General features: G+C 40.5%; 2 protein-coding genes across 2 annotated transcripts; one reads left to right on the forward strand and one right to left on the reverse strand.

The window, feature by feature from the left end:
• Nucleotides 1-6,471: 6,471 nt before the first annotated feature.
• Nucleotides 6,472-9,340, reverse strand: LOC121993016 (auxin efflux carrier component 6-like). The gene is made up of 6 exons (XM_042547685.1): nucleotides 8,051-9,340; nucleotides 7,574-7,784; nucleotides 7,421-7,506; nucleotides 7,180-7,337; nucleotides 7,014-7,090; nucleotides 6,472-6,934 (listed from the first exon to the last, which is right to left on the reverse strand). The coding sequence occupies exons 1-6, from the start codon at nucleotides 9,066-9,068 to the stop codon at nucleotides 6,868-6,870; spliced, it is 1,617 nt and encodes a 538-aa protein (XP_042403619.1). The 5' UTR covers nucleotides 9,069-9,340; the 3' UTR covers nucleotides 6,472-6,867.
• Nucleotides 9,341-16,407: 7,067 nt separating this feature from the next.
• Nucleotides 16,408-17,063, forward strand: LOC121993019. Its single transcript, XM_042547686.1, has 2 exons — nucleotides 16,408-16,707; nucleotides 16,783-17,063. Exons 1-2 carry the CDS (start codon nucleotides 16,408-16,410, stop codon nucleotides 16,924-16,926), a joined length of 444 nt encoding a protein of 147 aa, XP_042403620.1. The 3' UTR covers nucleotides 16,927-17,063.
• The last annotated feature ends 89 nt before the right edge of the window (nucleotides 17,064-17,152 follow it).

Here is a 17,152-nt window from a genome sequence, read left to right on the forward strand (position 1 = left end):
TGGGACGTGGCAGGTCCAACCAGTGAGCTCCACGTGGCGACGACGCGTTTGGATGAACGTTGCCTCCCGGGCGCCCGGATCCCTCCCGGGCGCCCGGATCCCTCCCGGGCGCTCGGACCTCTTTTCTCCAGAAGACTTCTTCTCCTGCAAGACAAGGTTAGTCCGAGGCAAATATATAATTTATAACCTGCAAAACAGAGTGTTAGTTCAGTTTATAGTTTGACAAAAATAGTATGACTTAGATTCCGTCTTTCCGAGACCGGAATCTAGTCACAATCTCGACTTAGATATCCGAAATGGATCTAAGCCGGATTGACGCCTAATGTTCCCTTCCCAGGAACGCGTCCTCACAGTCACTCTCTTCCAGTGACTTACCTTTACTCACCTGTCAGACGTCTGGTCAGCCTTTCGACCCGTCTGGACTTCTCGCCAAGCGTCCGGTCAGCTCTTCGACCCGCTTGGACTTCTCGCCAGCTATCCGGCCAGCCCGTCGACCTAGTTGGACTTCTCGCCAAGCGTCCGGTCAGCTCGTCGACCCGCTTGGACTTCATGCCAGACATCCGGTCAGCCCGTCGACCTGTCTGGACTTCGTCTGCACACTCGGTCAGAGTGTTAGATCACGACAAACCTAACTTAACCTGATTTGTCATTCATCAAAACCTGAGTTAGACCGTTAGTGCTAACCACACCAACAGGATGTTGTTCAAATTAGCAGATATTAAAAGTACTACATAAACAAAAGCAAAGAACATAGCTCAATTTAACAAATAAATAAGGCATATATCTTTATAGTTGTGCGATAACAAAATGTACCAACCGAAACATGCAATTATATGGACATTAATAGAGATTCCTAGTGCAATTTTACATTAAGTCTTTGAACTAAATTTTAATTTGCTATTGGTGCTCTCTGAATAACTCATGATTACCTTTATCTACCACATAACTCGTCGTGCTTTGGACTGACGCATTATGCACATGATACTTTATTCATAAGTTTTCTTAGTTAGTTTATGTTTCCAACACCACTCACAATATTTTTGATAGGCCACATAGTGCCCCTCTTTTGGGCCAACACACTATGTGCATGATCAAGAAGTTTAACTTAATTTGTGAGCTTTCTTAAATATATATCTAGCATAAGAATGATTTTTCTTTGGACCAATCATCCTTAGCATGGACATACATCCCTCTATACCAATACTCCTAGCCTGCCCAAAGTTCTTGCTTTAGCGATAGTATATATTCGACTAAGCAAAAAGAGCAAAGAAGAATCAAGAAAAAAATTACTGAAAACTAAGCTAAATTCAATTATCAATCAATTGATATTGGATATCAATTGATTGACACATTTATCAATTGATCAAGAAAGGATGTGAATCAATTCATGCATGTGCCAATTGATTGAATACACATTAATCAATCCACCGAATGATCCAGAAGGCTTCTGTTCTCTCGTTCATCCACCCCAATCAATTGATTGACTAATGTCAATCGATTCTCTAATTGATTCAGAAAACTTCTGTAGACAATCTAGCGAACTCCAATTGATTGACCGATTGATTGGTAAATCCCAATCGATTCGCCGATCGATTCAGAAGCTCTTTGTTCACTTCTTACAATCTTTAATCGTTTGGATGATCGATTGGTGATCTCAATCAATTAGCCGATTGATCCAGAAGCTCTCTGTTGGCCTCTTACGATCTTCAATTAATTAGCTGATCAATTGGAGATCCCAATCGATTAGCCGATCGATCAAGAAGCTCTCTATTGGACTTTTATCACGATCAGACAATCCCAATCAATTGACTCCTCATACTGATCGATTGGAGAACATCAATCCATCAGCTGATCGATTCCGAACCCTTCTACTCGTGAACTTAAGCATCCCAATCTATTAGCCTTACGCCAATCGATTGGCGACCGCCAATTGATTGACTGATTGATTCGGGAAGCTTCTGTTTGCAAATTCACGACTTTCCAATTGATTGGGAACCTTCACAATCAATTGATATCAGAAAACCTAATTTCTGAACGTGATTTTCTGCCCTAAAATTGCGTCACCAATCTCATTTTTCATAGATAATGCGAAAAACTTGATTTATAGGTTAAATCACAATCTATCTAAGCTACATTAAATGAATATATATATATATCAATTTAAACAGATTATAAGTCAATCCTAAGCTCTGATACCAATTGTTAAAGTTGCAATACACCATACATAAGCTAAAGGATGCATCTACAACAAGATCTGGCTATTATCAATCTGTAAAGCATAATAGAAAATCAAAGCAATAGCTCATAAATGACTGACCTGAATTTATCACAAAGGCTAATGCTTCTTACTCGTCACTAGAGTTCCTGCTAATGCAGAATAGTCTTCTACAGGAGTGGGTGACGACAAATCGTTAGTCCTCTCTCAATGGGAAAGAAAGGAGGTTGAGGAAAGCTTTAGAATGTGTCCTAATTCATAAGCATCTTCCTTTATATACCAAGCTCATTCTATAGAGACTATCTACCTTAAAGTCATCTATCATTAACAACCCATCAATGTTAATGAACTGGGTTATTATCTATATATTAAATCCACATTCTTTTAATCCAAACCCTCTTTACATGCATTGAAGCATTATATTATTTAATTGAGTTTAGTTACTTTAATAACAATTAATTATGTGTGTGTTAATTAATTGTATGTCCACCTTATGGAGATTAAGTCCACTCATATGAACTCAATTGAATTTAGTCCACCCATGTACCCTTAATCCTGTACTACCACACTCGAAAATTGAGTTTAGAGTCTTATGAAACTCGGAAATGGTGTTCGAAGTCACATAATGTTCGAAAATCAGGATCGAAATCGTATAATGTTCGACCTTATAATATTGTGTTCAAGAATCAAGTTAGCGGTCTTATTGTATTCAATCTAAAAATTTTACACGCAAGCAGTGGATCCTAAAGCATTACTAAAAAAAAGGAGATCGTAAAATTGTTGTTAAACAGAGAACTAGTAATGAGGATCGACCATTGTTGTAGAAGGAGAATTTAAATATGGACGTTCTTACATGAAAAACTATATAAAAAAAAAGGTGATAATAAAAGAACAAGATATGCTAATTCTTACAAGATTATCTCTTTCATTACATTGTTTTCTATTATCTATTTCTAAAAATTTCACTTAAGTATTAAAAGAATTTTGCTGGGACAAGATTAACACCCTCTAATTATGTAGTGGCAGGATCATTCAACTTAGTTACGGAAAAACATAAGGAATGCTCTATCATTGGCTACATGCATCCAAATTCTATTTTATTAAAACAAAGAGTTTTTTTTTTTGTTTTTGTCTACTTACATGGATGATCTTGTCCTTGAACATTGAGAAGTAAATCACTAGTGAGTTAGCTTTGTTGTCAACTTAATCATCAATTGTTTGATGACAACTAGGATGATGTTGTCCTACGAACCTAGATGCCAGCAAAACAACAGGAAAATGTAAGTACCCCAGGTTAGTTTTAATGTGGTCAATTGGGTTAAGTTAGATCATGCGATTTTGATGTCTTGTATATGAGTGTGCAGGGATTTGAGAATACAAAAAGTTAAGTGGAAAATGCAACGAGCGAGAAGAATGACACGAAAAATGAGTCGACAAGTTCGGTGCATCCGAGGAATAAAAAGCTACGGAAGAGTACACCGGTGGACGAGAAGGACCCGTGTGGAGCGTTTAAGGGATGAGAAGTGGGAAGGAAGTCTGCTCGAGGAAAAGATTAGAGTTAGGTTTGGGTGAACTCAATTTCGGATGGTCGAAACATCACTCAAGTGATTGGAGATGTTCATTCTCGGATGAACAATGTTCGAAATGCCTCGAAGTGGATTGGAGATACTCTAGCACCTTTATTGGAAGCGCCCTAAAGGAAGCTAAAGGCACCCTTGCACCTGTCTGAAGAAGGCGCCTTGTAGCAGTTTATGTTGGATCGAAAGCGCCAGATTGGGGGGGGGGGGGGGGGGTTGAATCGCGCTCGTGACTTTCACTTTCATTTCGGAAAACTTTTGAGTAAACGCAGCGGAAAAGTAAACAATGCAAACGCAGACACCAAGAATTTTTTATTTGGTTCGGATCCTGGGGTGACTCCTACTCCAAGACCCACGCTCTTTGAGCGTTTACTTTGGGCAATCACTATAAACACGAAAAATTCTTTACAATTTAAGTGCAATAGTAAAGCAGTCGCAAAATCTTATACCGACAACAAAAGACAATAAGTTTGAAGCTCCTGGTCGTCGGGGTTTTGCTATAGCTTTTCTGGATCGTCTTTTGAGCAACATGGAGAAGACGAATTACGATTTCGTTGTTGTTCTAAGCTGCTGCTCGAGACTGCCTTTTATAGCCTGTGGAGGGCGCCCTCAACAGCATAGAGGGCCCCCTCATCCGCGTTGAATCCGCAGCGTGGATGTGCTCCGACCCGGTCATAGCCTATTTGCTTGAGGGTGCCCTCAAGCTCCATGAGGGCGCCCTCACGACAGTGTCCAAGATGCCCTCAAGCTCCATGAGGGCGTTCTTGCGCCTTACTGCGAGGTTGCTTCTCCAGGTTACTTGAGGCAAATACTCCAATTCACTTCCTGCAAAATACGTTAGTACAACATACCCTGCAAAACAAAGTTAGGACATAATAAGACATAAAATTTGACAGACATTGTACTGTCCAGTTCTAACTTCAGATTTCTGATCGGAAACCCTAGGTCGAACCGACGCCTACTGTTCCCTCATCGGGGAACGCGTCCTCACCTACTTCACTCAGGAGAGTTTACCTATTGCCAGTTGATCCTCCAGACTAACTGGACTTTTTCTCAGTGCCCGAGGCTCCAGGACTTTCCATCGGACGCCCGCTCCATGACTCACCCAGTCTTTCACATAGTTTGTGACACTAGGACTTTCCACCTAGAATCCTCGACTCTAGGACTTTTGCCCAAAGCTCTCGATCCGCCAAGACTTCCCGCCTAGGGTTACCACCCCCTAGGACCTAGGGTTATCTCCCCCTAGGACCTAGGGTTATCTCCCCCTAGGATTTTCCACCTACCTAATCGCAGTTAGGACTTTTACCTAAGTACACTTAGGATTTTCCTGCAAGCTCATTCAAACACGTTAGATGACAAATAATCTTAACTTTGAATCCTTTGCCATTATCAAAACTTAGGTTCGATCGTCGGATACTTTCCGTACCAATAGTTTAGAGGTGCCCTCACACCTCTTGATAAAGGCACCTCAAGGAAGGCGGAAGGGCCCTTGCGCCTTTAACACGGAGAGTTGTCAGATGACCATTGTAACGATTGTTATAAAGAGGATAAACTTCTTTGCTCTTGGAGACGCCCTAGATCCCCTTGAAGGCCCCTCAAAGCAACGATAACTTTTTCTAGGAGGCTATAAAAAATCCCCTAGTGTTAGGAATTCATCAACAATCACTGTACTAATCTTCCTAGCTATTTTTAAGCTTTCAAAGTGTGTAAGAGATTTTTCCGCATTCAATGAAGGAGATTTTTTTATAGTTTTTCACTTATCTTAGATTAACAACTGTGTAGGTTGTGACCAAGTAATTCTTGTGCCCATTTACTTATTTTATACATTTTGTTTTGATTGAATAATTAATATTTTGTCCTTACTAAGTTTGAAAAGCAAGTGATTTCTAACTTTCTTTTCAGACTATTCACCTCTTATAGCTAGTCTAACATGGACAACAGAAAAAGGGTTAGAATAACGGCCATGGGGATTCCCAGCAAGGGGGTGGGGGTGACTCAACTTCTCCTTGGTTGAAACCACTTTAGGGTTGTCCACTAATCATCCCCAAATCAATGGATAAAAGAGAATATACGTTAAGCGAGATTATAAAATACTCTATCTTAAAAGGATAGATATTTAATTTGTGTTGTGAGCCGTATTGAAATACCTATTAATGTAATAGAAGAAGAGTGAAAAAGTATGCTTTTTTATTTTTTAGATATATATGGATCTAATTTCTTTTAATTAATAGTTGACCTAAGAATAATAATTCACTATGAGTATTTTTTATTTATTTGAATGGACGATGAAAAACTTATATAATATTGAATAGAATACCTATAGATGTAATCATCAATTAGATATCTAGTTCAACTAAAAATAAAAAAACTTCAAGTGAAGAAGAGTGAGAAAGTTACTGAATTATTATTTTTAATTACCATATCCAATATTTGAAGTTATTAATCTTGGAATGATAGAACCGCCCTATAAGTTCATTCAATAACCGTCAAAATAAATAGGGGCAAATCGTCCCACAGTCAACATCCTAGAATTATCTCCCCACGGGAAGAAATGCATTCCGCAGTGCACCGTGGATTCTGATCAACCCGTGGATAATTAACTGCAGAAGCGGTGTTTAAGCGAGAAGAGAGTTAACTCATTATTTAGCCAAGGAATGCTTGCTTCGAAGAGTGTGCACATTGTAAGCCAAAAGGCATAAGAGTTTCTTCATTCAAGAGTCTCATGGCATCATGACTCCTCTCTGGTCAACCACCCACAGGACCATCCCTAGCTACAAACCCTAATCATATCACACACCATCACAAACATATAAACCTCTCTACTCGATTCTCCTTCCTTCTTTTGGCTACCACTAAACTTTGTAGGGGCACCTTTTCGCCATGCGCAGTTCAATCAGGAGACGAACTCGGAATGTAATTGATGCTTCATATAGACTCAATGATGTGTGGAATCTGAAACCCAATTCACGCCTGATCAAGAGGCATTGAGGTGGAGCAGAGCAGCGTGGGGACACGAATGATAGATAAATAGGATAGATAGATAGATAGCACATTGGACGGGTAGATGATCCTCTGTTACAGGCCCAAGAGGACGTAGTAGAGGAGGGTGACGGGCAAAGACACGAGCATGCCGAAGATCACTCTGTAGATGAGACGATATGTAGCTAGTTAACGTCGACTAAATACTACAGTTGATCACAGAGGATCGAAGTAGAACATACCCGGTGCTCAGGATGTCAGGGTGAAGACCATACTCCCTCGCGAACACAAACGGCACGATTCCTTGAGGAAGAGCTGCCTGAATAATTTTAATTCATGCGATTTAATTAGAAAGGGCCAATGGCCGTTTTCAGTTTACTGAGCAGCAATTGCAGGGGGCGAACGGACCTGGACGATGGCCGTATGAAGTTTTACTCCTCTCAGCTTCACTGCCATGGAGGCCGCTGACATCACCATGGGCCCACTAAGAAAGCGGATGGACATGCTAATGGCTGCCATCTTTGGTCCACAGGCGATGATCCTTGGCTGCAGCGCCATGAACAGCCCTGTAATGGAGCAGAGCAGCATTTTTGTTCTGTGAATTACGGTAACCATCATTTTCATCTTCTTAAAGATCGAGCTTGACTACCTAGACTAAACATGGCCATCCCCAGCCCTGCGTCTGAGATTATCTTGATGGATTCCTTCACCAGAATTGGCATGTCTAAATTCCATCTGAAGATTTCTGAATCTTAGTGAAAAAAAAAGAGAACCGAATATTTAAGGAAAAAAAGGGGCTTACTTGAATGAGATGAGCGACCAGAGGAGGCCCAAAACGCTGGAGTAAGTGTTGGGATTGCGGGAGAGTTTGCGGCCGACCATGGTAAGAATGAGCCTCACCATGACCCGAGTGGCGGGCATCTCTTGATCTTGGTCGTATTCGATGGCCATTTGCTCGTCTTCTTTGCGCTCCACAAACTTCGCAGTGCTCCTGAAGCTCAAATCCTTTTCCTCTGCATTGGTAATGGAAAAATTAGTAGCGATAGCAGTGGAGTGGAGCAGAGGAGCTCTGCTTGCCGTTCTAAGCTCGACACGTCGTCCAAGAATGTGAGAGTGATGGTTCTTTAGTGTAGTTTGTTGAGAGGAAGCACAAAGAGACAAATGGAGCAGGGCCACGGGGGCAGTGCGCGATGCTCTGCTTGCTTGCTTTGTCGTCGATGGCGATGAAGGAAAGTCCAAAGAGAAACCTGACAAGAATGGTTTTCTTGTGTGTACTTACCTCCAACATCCTTGTCTCCTTGTCCGCCATCGGGCCACACCAACGAAGGCGCTGGGGACTGGTTCCAGGTTGGCCTGCACGCCGGCGAGCGTGCCCACGCCGGCGTGCCGACGACTTCGGTTTCGTTAAAGTTGGAGGCCCGCGGCGTGGGCTGGAGGGAGTACGCGTCTGAGGAGGCGTAGCCCGAGGGGTAAGGGCTGGCAGAGCGGTAGCCGAATGTGATGTCCCGCACTGTGAGTTGCTGCTCTGCCGGCGGAGCCGGTCGCACCGGCGTGTTGACCGAGTAAATCTCCGCTCCGGAGATGTTGGACAGGCGGCGGGGCGTGATGCCGAGGGAGGAGGAGATGGCAGAACCCGGAGCCGATGAGGTGGAGCGCCGAATACGGACGCGAATGCGCCCCTCCGCGTCGATCTCCGACTCGGCCTGGAGCGGATCGCGCCCGTCCAGGGAGATAATGTCGCCGTCGATCTCAAACTTGGTTATCGCCGCCGCCCCCGCGCCTGGGAACTGGTCTTGGATCATCAGCGTCGCCGCGCGGTATTCGAAGAGGAATAGCAAGAGCGTGTACCAAATTATGCACTGGAGCACGACTAGCTGCACCATGAGGCTCTGCGTAAAATCCCCGTACATGGCGCGGAGGAGAGGAATGCCCATGACGAGAGTATTAGGCAGCGTGCCAACGGAGAACAAGGTGATGACCCAGTCAAGGCGGCGGCGACTGGAGCTGCAAGCGGCGGCGGAGAAGGAGGCCCAGAGAAAGAGGAGGAAGAGGACGAAGAGCTTGGAGAGGGTGTCGGCGAGGAGAAAACGGAAGTCCATCTGAAAAGGGTTGTTTTGGGCGATGAAGTGGAAGGAGAGGACAGGAACCGCGAAGGTGGCGACGAAGCGGTTCACGCCGGAGCATTGCTCCGGCGTGAAGATCTTCCACCACTTGACGGAACCGTAGGCGAGGAACATGGCGAAGTAGAGCGGGATCATGGCGCACATGACGGCGTAGAAATCCTTCCAAGCAATCATCTCGACCGCCGACGATGGAGGCGAAGGGTTCCGGAGAGGAGTAGTGCTGCGCTAAGGATCCATTAGATGATATATGCATGGAATAGCTAATTATTCGAAAATAATAATAAATAATTAAATGATATTTCTCTTTCAAGAATTATAAATTAAACTAGAGGTGAAAACGAGTTCACGCGAGCAATTGTATGACTTCTGACACAGTTTGTCTTTTGCTGCTTGATTCTTGTTAAAATTCGGGGAGCCTTGATCCGAGAATTTAATTCAATTCTATCACAAGAGACCGAGGATATATATAAAATGATTTATTTTCTTTAAATCGACTTTTATTACAGCTGGTCCTACCTTCTCTTAATCCTGGTACTTGTGTTTTCGACTTTTATGAAATAGCAAAAAAGGATTTGAACTTTGTCAAGCCATCGAAGATCATCATCCCGTTCGAATCATGCTCCAATTTTAGCTTTACCTTCACTTTCATTCATTCTTTCCTTCTTTCCTTCCTTCCTTCCTTCCTGCGTTAATGATCGAGCAACGCGCGCTCGATTGCAAATAACAAAAAGAGAAGAGAGAGAGAGGGGAAAAAAACAAATGTGAAATAATTGCGCGACATCCTCCATGAGTTGTTGCTGCTTTGATAGTAACAAAAGGTAGCACAAACAAAAAGTTCGGCGAGTAGCTAGGCAATAAATCGAACGAAAAAGCTGCATGCAGAGAGAGATAGAGATAGAGATAGAGAGAGAGAGAGAGAGAGAGAGAGAGGGGGGAGCAGCGTCGATCGGAGGGCGGAGGAGATTCCGGGCAGGGGGAGTAGTAGGTCAATTCGAGGGGTGATCGAGGATGACGTCGTCGGTCTGGCGGGTCGTCTAAGAATGTCGGATGCGCGTTAGTCGGAAGGAGGAGGAGGTGGAGTTAGAGATAGCCGTGGGATGGCATGGGCATCGGGCGGCGAGAGCGGAGGCGCGGGAAGCGTGCAGAAGGAGACGAGGGAGGGGGGCGGTTGTCGGGGGGCAGCTGGAAAAGCCGACGCCATTTATTCCCAGCTTTAGTTCTCTCTCACTCCCCTTCCTTGGCCTGGCTAGCCCCTCAAAACCAACGCAGGTAGGCAAGCAGGCAGGCAGGCAGGCAGCCAGGCAGCACCGCAGCAGCTACGTACAGGCAGCAGTCAAACTCGGGAGGGGGGCTCATCTGTCCCCTCTTTCCTTCTCCTTTCACTTTCCTTTCCCTCTTTATTACGTTTTCGCTCTTGTTTTCTCTGTCGATTAATCAGAAGAAAAAAAAAACGACTGCGAAAGATTCCTCTGTTCTCTGCTCCAAAACAACAAGAACAGTTGCTATCTCCGTGTACATGCATGCTATTCTAATGTTTAAAGAACCACTTCCCTCGTGCAGCGACGTTAGATCCTGAAGCCAATTTCCCATCACTGTGAGAATACTGGTAGATCCTCGGTCGCATTCGCATTCCTTCCGGCTCTAGATAGATTTTTACTGATGCCGAGTTTTACTTTCAACTTCAAGTGATCATCCATTAGTGATGATGAACAGCAACAGATTATCCAGGAGCGCCTTACTGTTCCTTCGATCTCTATTGTTAATACAATCTGTTGAAGTGCAGGAATTAGGGTGGATAAGAAGACAATGAGATAGTTGACGATCCCATAAACAAATATTGGCAAAAGGTGGAACCGTCACCCTGGCCCCACAAGATTCCAGAGAAAGGGGTAGGATAAATGAATGGGGGTCGAAGGAATTTTTGGCGCAGCAGATCATAATTTTATCCCGAGCCTTCGACCTCACGACTTGATTGGCAAGTTGCAGACACCTAACCAACTGATCCAGCCCGTGGGGGGCACCCATAAACGAATATTGTTTCAACTCTAGAATGTCAAAAAACGGAGTATAACTGGGTTGAGACAATTGGGCCGAATTCTAGTATTGGGCCATGAGTTTTCTGCTCCAAGCTAAAACAGCCGAAAATTTGGTTGCTTGCTGTAAAGATTGGATAGTTCTCTTTAATGGGCTTTAAAACGGCAAGAAATAGGAGGGAACTAAGCCCATTGACACTGTGATATTTAAGGCCATAATTAAGAAGAGCCGGATCGAGCTTTAGGATGTGAAATTTTATTTGACAAGGTAACCGGAGAATGGATCCTCTGGTCTGTAATTTACGGACCAAAAGATGGTCCACTTTTTTAGACCCTTGATTTGAATGGACCTCATCTATTTATATGTGGAGTCTATCTAAAACAAGGGGTTCTCATGCAATTTGTGGACTAGAGGATCCCGAATGAGGATACGTAATTTGCGGACCAAAAGATGATCCATTTTTTTAAACCCTTGATTTGAATGAGCCTCATCTATTTATAGATGGAGTCTATCCAAATCAAGGGTCCTCATGCAATGAACCATCCCCTGATCCACAATTTGTGGACCAGAGGATCCCGACTGAGGTAGAGAATGGATCGTCTGGTCCGCAATATGCGGACCAAAGGATGACCCACTTTTTTAGACCCTTGATTTGAATGTGCCCCATCTATTTATAGGTAGAGTCTATCCAAATCAAGGGTCTTCATGCAATGGACCATCCCCTGGTCCATAATTTATGGACCAGAGGATCCCAACTGAGGATCCTGACCAAGTTTAAAATGAATCAAACCTTTGAAATGATTGTTCATGCTTAGCTTGATTTATTTTTTATGAGTTTGAGCTTATTTGATACTTGACTTGAACTTGGTTTATATAGATATTATCAAGCTCTCAATTCAAACTTGACTTGAGTTTGGTTTGAGTTTGGTTTATTTAGATATTATCAAACTCTTAATTCAAGTTTATTTGATTGTTTGAAACTTTTACTTGTTTGATTGGTTATTAAATTTGATAATTCAAATTTATTTATTTATTATTTATTTAGTATATTGATAAAAGTTTTATTAATGAACATGGTTTGTGAATATTGTTCATGAACATTAATGAGTTGAACACATATATGTTTAAACTTGTTTGTTTAATTTAGTAAGTTGTTTAAACTTATTTATTTAATTGATTTTATGTATACTAAATGAACATATATAAATTCTTACAAAATTGAATATCAAATTTATTCATAAATATTTAATTCATTTATAACTCTAGTCATATTTAGGGCTGCAAATGAATTTGTGACTTTTTTCTAACTTTAAAAAAATATTTTATTCATATTTTCAAACATATTAGATAATTTTTTCAAACCAAATTCAAATCCAAAATATGTGTGATTATTCAGAGTGACTCACAAGTTGAACGTGGACCAGGACTCTAATTAATTAATTTTATACAATTTTAATTTAAACATGCTCAAATTAAAATTCAAATAAAACCGAAGCCAAAATTATTTATATTTTTTATTTCGAATTGAATTTGAATATCTTATATATTTTTCAATATCCAATTCAAATAATATTTGTATACTATTAAGTTGGATTCGTTTTAAGATTATCTAAATAAGTGTCTTGATTATGAAGAGATGCATTGACTAATTAAAGAGTTAATCCATGTCGCTAACTCATCATTCTTGCAGTGTGGAACAACTTAAGAGTCGATTAGATATGATAACATAAACACTTTGGAATTTTTAATAGACGAAGAAATTTTTTTTTTTGGTCGGCATCTCCAATGCAATGTTTATAAAGGATTTGTAAAATTTAAAAAACTTAATAAAAATCCTTGAACTAGAGGTTAGATTTGAGATTTGTAATTTAAGAGTAGTGGTGAAAATTTAAATCTATCATTTTATCTTAAAATTGATGTAATATGTATGAAATTATATAAATCAAGCTATGAATGATACCATTAAAAAAATTTATTTAGAATTTTAACTAATGAAGATATTTTAATAAATTTTCATATTATTGATGTGACATATTATAATCATAAAAAAATTTTATTTAAAATTCTAATTATTAGAAATGTCCCTGATTACTAGATTTTTGTTTTTCATATTAAATACGGGGTGGAAGTGGCACGGCAAAGCTCTTGCAGCATTATCATTATACATATTTGAATTTCATAAAGAGCTTTGAAGTTAGAAACCTTAGGAGACTTCAGTTAATTAATGAATGCTTCCTAAAGTCCCTTATCTCATTTCATGCACAAACAAGGCATCACTATATCTTCCTCACTTGAAAAAAGGAAGAGACATTTCTCAAGAAAAATGAATTGATCACCTCCATATATTCTATATATAAGCTTCAAGGTTATTCCTGAAAATGTAATAAATCAGAATTCATAAATTCCGCCATTAAAGTTGAGCATAGAACCAGTCAAATTAAACTAACTGTATTTTTTGTTGACCAACTGACCTGATTAAATTTTGTTAAGTGAATAAATTGAATTGTTACAAAATCGATTAATTTCGTCGGTAATAAATTTAAATAATATTTTAAATAATCATTTTTTTGAAAAAATTAATCGGTATAAAAAATATTAAAAATATTAATGTGTTAATATTTAAGAAACTCGATTAATTATTTTAGTAAAATCTATAATTGTTATTCAATTGATTATGTCAATTAAATCAATAAAATTTCTAAATTAAATGAATTGACGGTAAATTAGAGAAAAATCCTCAATCATAATGTTAACTTTGCATGCAATCCCCATGTCCAAAAAACTTTGTTTCCACTCCCTGCATGCAAAGTATTACTTGTTTCAACTCCCTCATACAAATATTGATACCTAAATTGCCCCTCAGATTTTTTAGTACAAAAATTTCAAAATTGAGTACAAAAAGTCCAAAAATGAATATAATTCTTCTTAAAGTCAGTACTTTATATTAAAAATCGAGTATATTTTCTATCAAAATTGTTCCTCTTATTTTTTTAGGGTTTAGGGTTTAGAATCGTACTCAATTTGATAGAAAATATACTTGATTCTAAGTTAATATACTCAATTTAAGAGGATTTATACTGATTTTTAGATTTTTTGTACCTAAAAATATCATGGGCAATTTGGTAAAGATGCTTAACTGGGGAGTTAAAACAAAGATTTTAATGAGTGGGGACTACATGCAAAAATTTATTTATCAATAGGGACTCCATGCAAAATTATCCATGAATTAAAGGTTTACTCATCCGTACCAGGATAACTAGTTTTCCTATCATCAATGCTGGATCCCTTATCCTTTGAACACAGTCAAATCATCCTTGGAACTTGTCTCCTATCACAACTACTGTTCAACTTTTTTGCTTCAAAAATAAAAAAATTATTCGATTGTTTAAAGGCATTTTAAGCTGAATTCCATTAAGAAAATTGTCGCCTTGCATTATTACTGCCATCATAAGAACGACTATTTTAGACGCCTCTGGGCCACGATTGGGAATGCTTTTGTCTGAAGTAAACAATTGTTTGGAATTTTTCTACTATCCTACTCTTCGGGGAGGAAACCATGAACATGACCAACATATGCATGGTCGCCCAGAAACACTGCAGAAAAAGTACCTTTTCCCTTTTCATTTATGATCCTCTACTCTACCGTTTCTTATTGGTCCTTGCATTCAAGATGATAAATAACTTTGATAGTTTACTTGGCCTAGCAGTTTGTTTCTTTATGTTTAAAGGCTTGATTTTGGATAGGATATTTTCATCGATGTGATAATCAATTCGATTATGCCAAAGATGACGGATTTCACTATTACACAGAATAGATTGAATTTGGGTCTAGTGGTTTCATTGCTTTCCTTTCTCCTGGATAGTGGTTGATTGCTGATTCAATTCTACTCCTTACTTTTTTCTCCTTTACACAAGATTGATGCGTCTTCTCTGAATGATTTCACATGAGCCTGATGCAGTAAGAAAAAGAGCCCTCTGCAGGGATGTGGCCTGATGAACTTGTCCTTAGAGCAACAAAAACAGGAGAGTGCGGTTTAATTTAGAAATTAGATTAAGTTTCCACAGAGTTCATTCAACCAACAATATTCCTAAATCATGGTTCAAATGCATAATATTTCTTACAACCAGTCTAACTGTTTGACAAACACAATTATAGTCTTAAAAAGCATTGTTTCCTTGTCCACCTACCTCTCTTACCAGACAAACACAATTATATGGCCTTCTTGCTCAGTGAGATGCTTTAGCAATATAATTTTGTAGGATTTCTTTTGTTACTGCAGGTGAGAAATCGAATCTCTAATTTGGACACATGCTTTTCCGTGTCTCTCTGACAAAGGTCTCAGGGTCCAGCAGTGTTTATCATCCATCATGATCAAGGAGAGAAATTTTGGGAATGTCACATCTCCTGATCTTCCCTATGCCTCGAGTCTTTTCAGGTGATCCATTCGTTTCTCTCCCGGTTTCCATTGCAAGCTTGTAAGACTGTAAAAGCATATCTCTCACCACAGATTCTCTCTAACTCATTTTACTTTCTGTGTTCTTGAGGTGAGTTGCTGGTAGTGAGAATGCGATCAAATCATTTCTTTTTGTCAAACTCAAAAAGCAGCGTATAGACTGACCACTGATAGCTCTGTCCTGTCTTTGTAGCCTCCCATCAGTCTTCCATTTTTCTCTTGCATTGCAGCTTTTCTTTTCAAAAGTGATGGTGGGAACTATGTAAGATGCTACCTTGATCTTTGTTTATCATTTTGTTTGCCCTACAAGGCAATGCCTAAGCATTTTCTTAGAATGTGACAATTGCTTTTAAGAGTGACCAATCAAAGCCTTCGGTTATGCTTGTGATTGCCAATTTGCCATTACTGAGGAACGCAGTACTGATTTTTTTTTGTAAAGAGAGGCCAGCCTTTTGCAGTCCATTGTAGTCAGTCGAACGAAGAGTTTTTGACTTCGATTTGGTTTGCATTATCAAGGAGCTGAGGTTCTCTCAACATTTACAGCCAACGTTTTGAAGCTCCAGGCTCTGTCAGGTTTTTGCCTTCCACTGTTCTTTCCTGTCAGTTCTCATTCATTTCTGTGAATTAGGATCAATCGAGGGACTTGTTTCCGTCTTCTCCTTCATCCCCAAAACCATTGCAACATTCATCATTTGCCCCGTTTAATCACTTGCAGATTGAAAGCAGATTTAAGCTTTTTATCCATGAGTAAGCCTTTTTCAGAATTGAAACTTCTGCTTCTTACTGTTGAATGACTCTCCTCTTTTCTTTCTTTCTCGAAGATAATTTGGTGTTCTCCAGATCAATAGAAATCTCTCTTTAGCTCAGTTGGTCCCTTATCAGGAACCTGTTCTATGCATTAGTCTTCTTCATGTTCAGATGCATAAGAACTGCATGTATGCCCAATCCTGAAAAACATAATAGACACACTTCATCTGCATTGATTAACCAGATACGACGGCGAACAAGGAGTGACCAGTGATACGATGAATGGTTTCGGAGAAAGTTCGAAGCCATGGGGCGGAGACTCCTCCACTCCATCAGAACCAGCTTACAGTAAAGATGGCTCCTGGAAAGATCTGGAAACATCGATGAGCTCGATATCGTTTGGTTTAGCCGCCACCGCGATCTTGATCGCCATGTTCCTCGTCATGGCGATATTTGAGCATGTGATCAAGCCGAGGGCCTCCTTCCTTCGTCCTCGGAGCATCGCACAGGCCTCCCGGGAGGTGGGACAGCCTCACGGCCACACCATCGCCATCGAGAAGCTTCAGAACTCCCACACAGTAAGCTCTCTAGCTCATCTGATACAATTTGGGTTCAAATGTAGTAGGCGAAGGTTAACGAACCAACTTTGGCAGGCTTTGGCCGTCGACTTCCCTGTTTTGATGCCGGGGCAGGCGTTTCCTACCTTCATTGCTCAACCTTCGCCTCTTCCGTGCCAAAGGGAGGGCATGCAGTGGCCTTCCCACGATGCCGGTTTGCATCGCTCAACCTTCCTATAAAGGGAAAGATGTTCAAGTGTTCGGTTCTTTGCCGCAATGTGCATATTTCCAGTTTGAGCTGCTTCTTGTAGCGTACGAGTGTCGAGTTGGCACAGTTCGATTCTGATTTGATGCTTGTTCAGTGTGAAGTTGGACTATGAATCTGAACGAACGGATCCGACATGGTTCATGATCCGACCCGGAAGAATATTTTGGTAACCTCAGTTCTTCCTAAACTGCGCCGGGT

This window comes from Zingiber officinale, chromosome 6B (genome assembly GCF_018446385.1).
Source record: "Zingiber officinale cultivar Zhangliang chromosome 6B, Zo_v1.1, whole genome shotgun sequence".
In the NCBI taxonomy this organism is placed as follows: domain Eukaryota; kingdom Viridiplantae; phylum Streptophyta; class Magnoliopsida; order Zingiberales; family Zingiberaceae; genus Zingiber; species Zingiber officinale.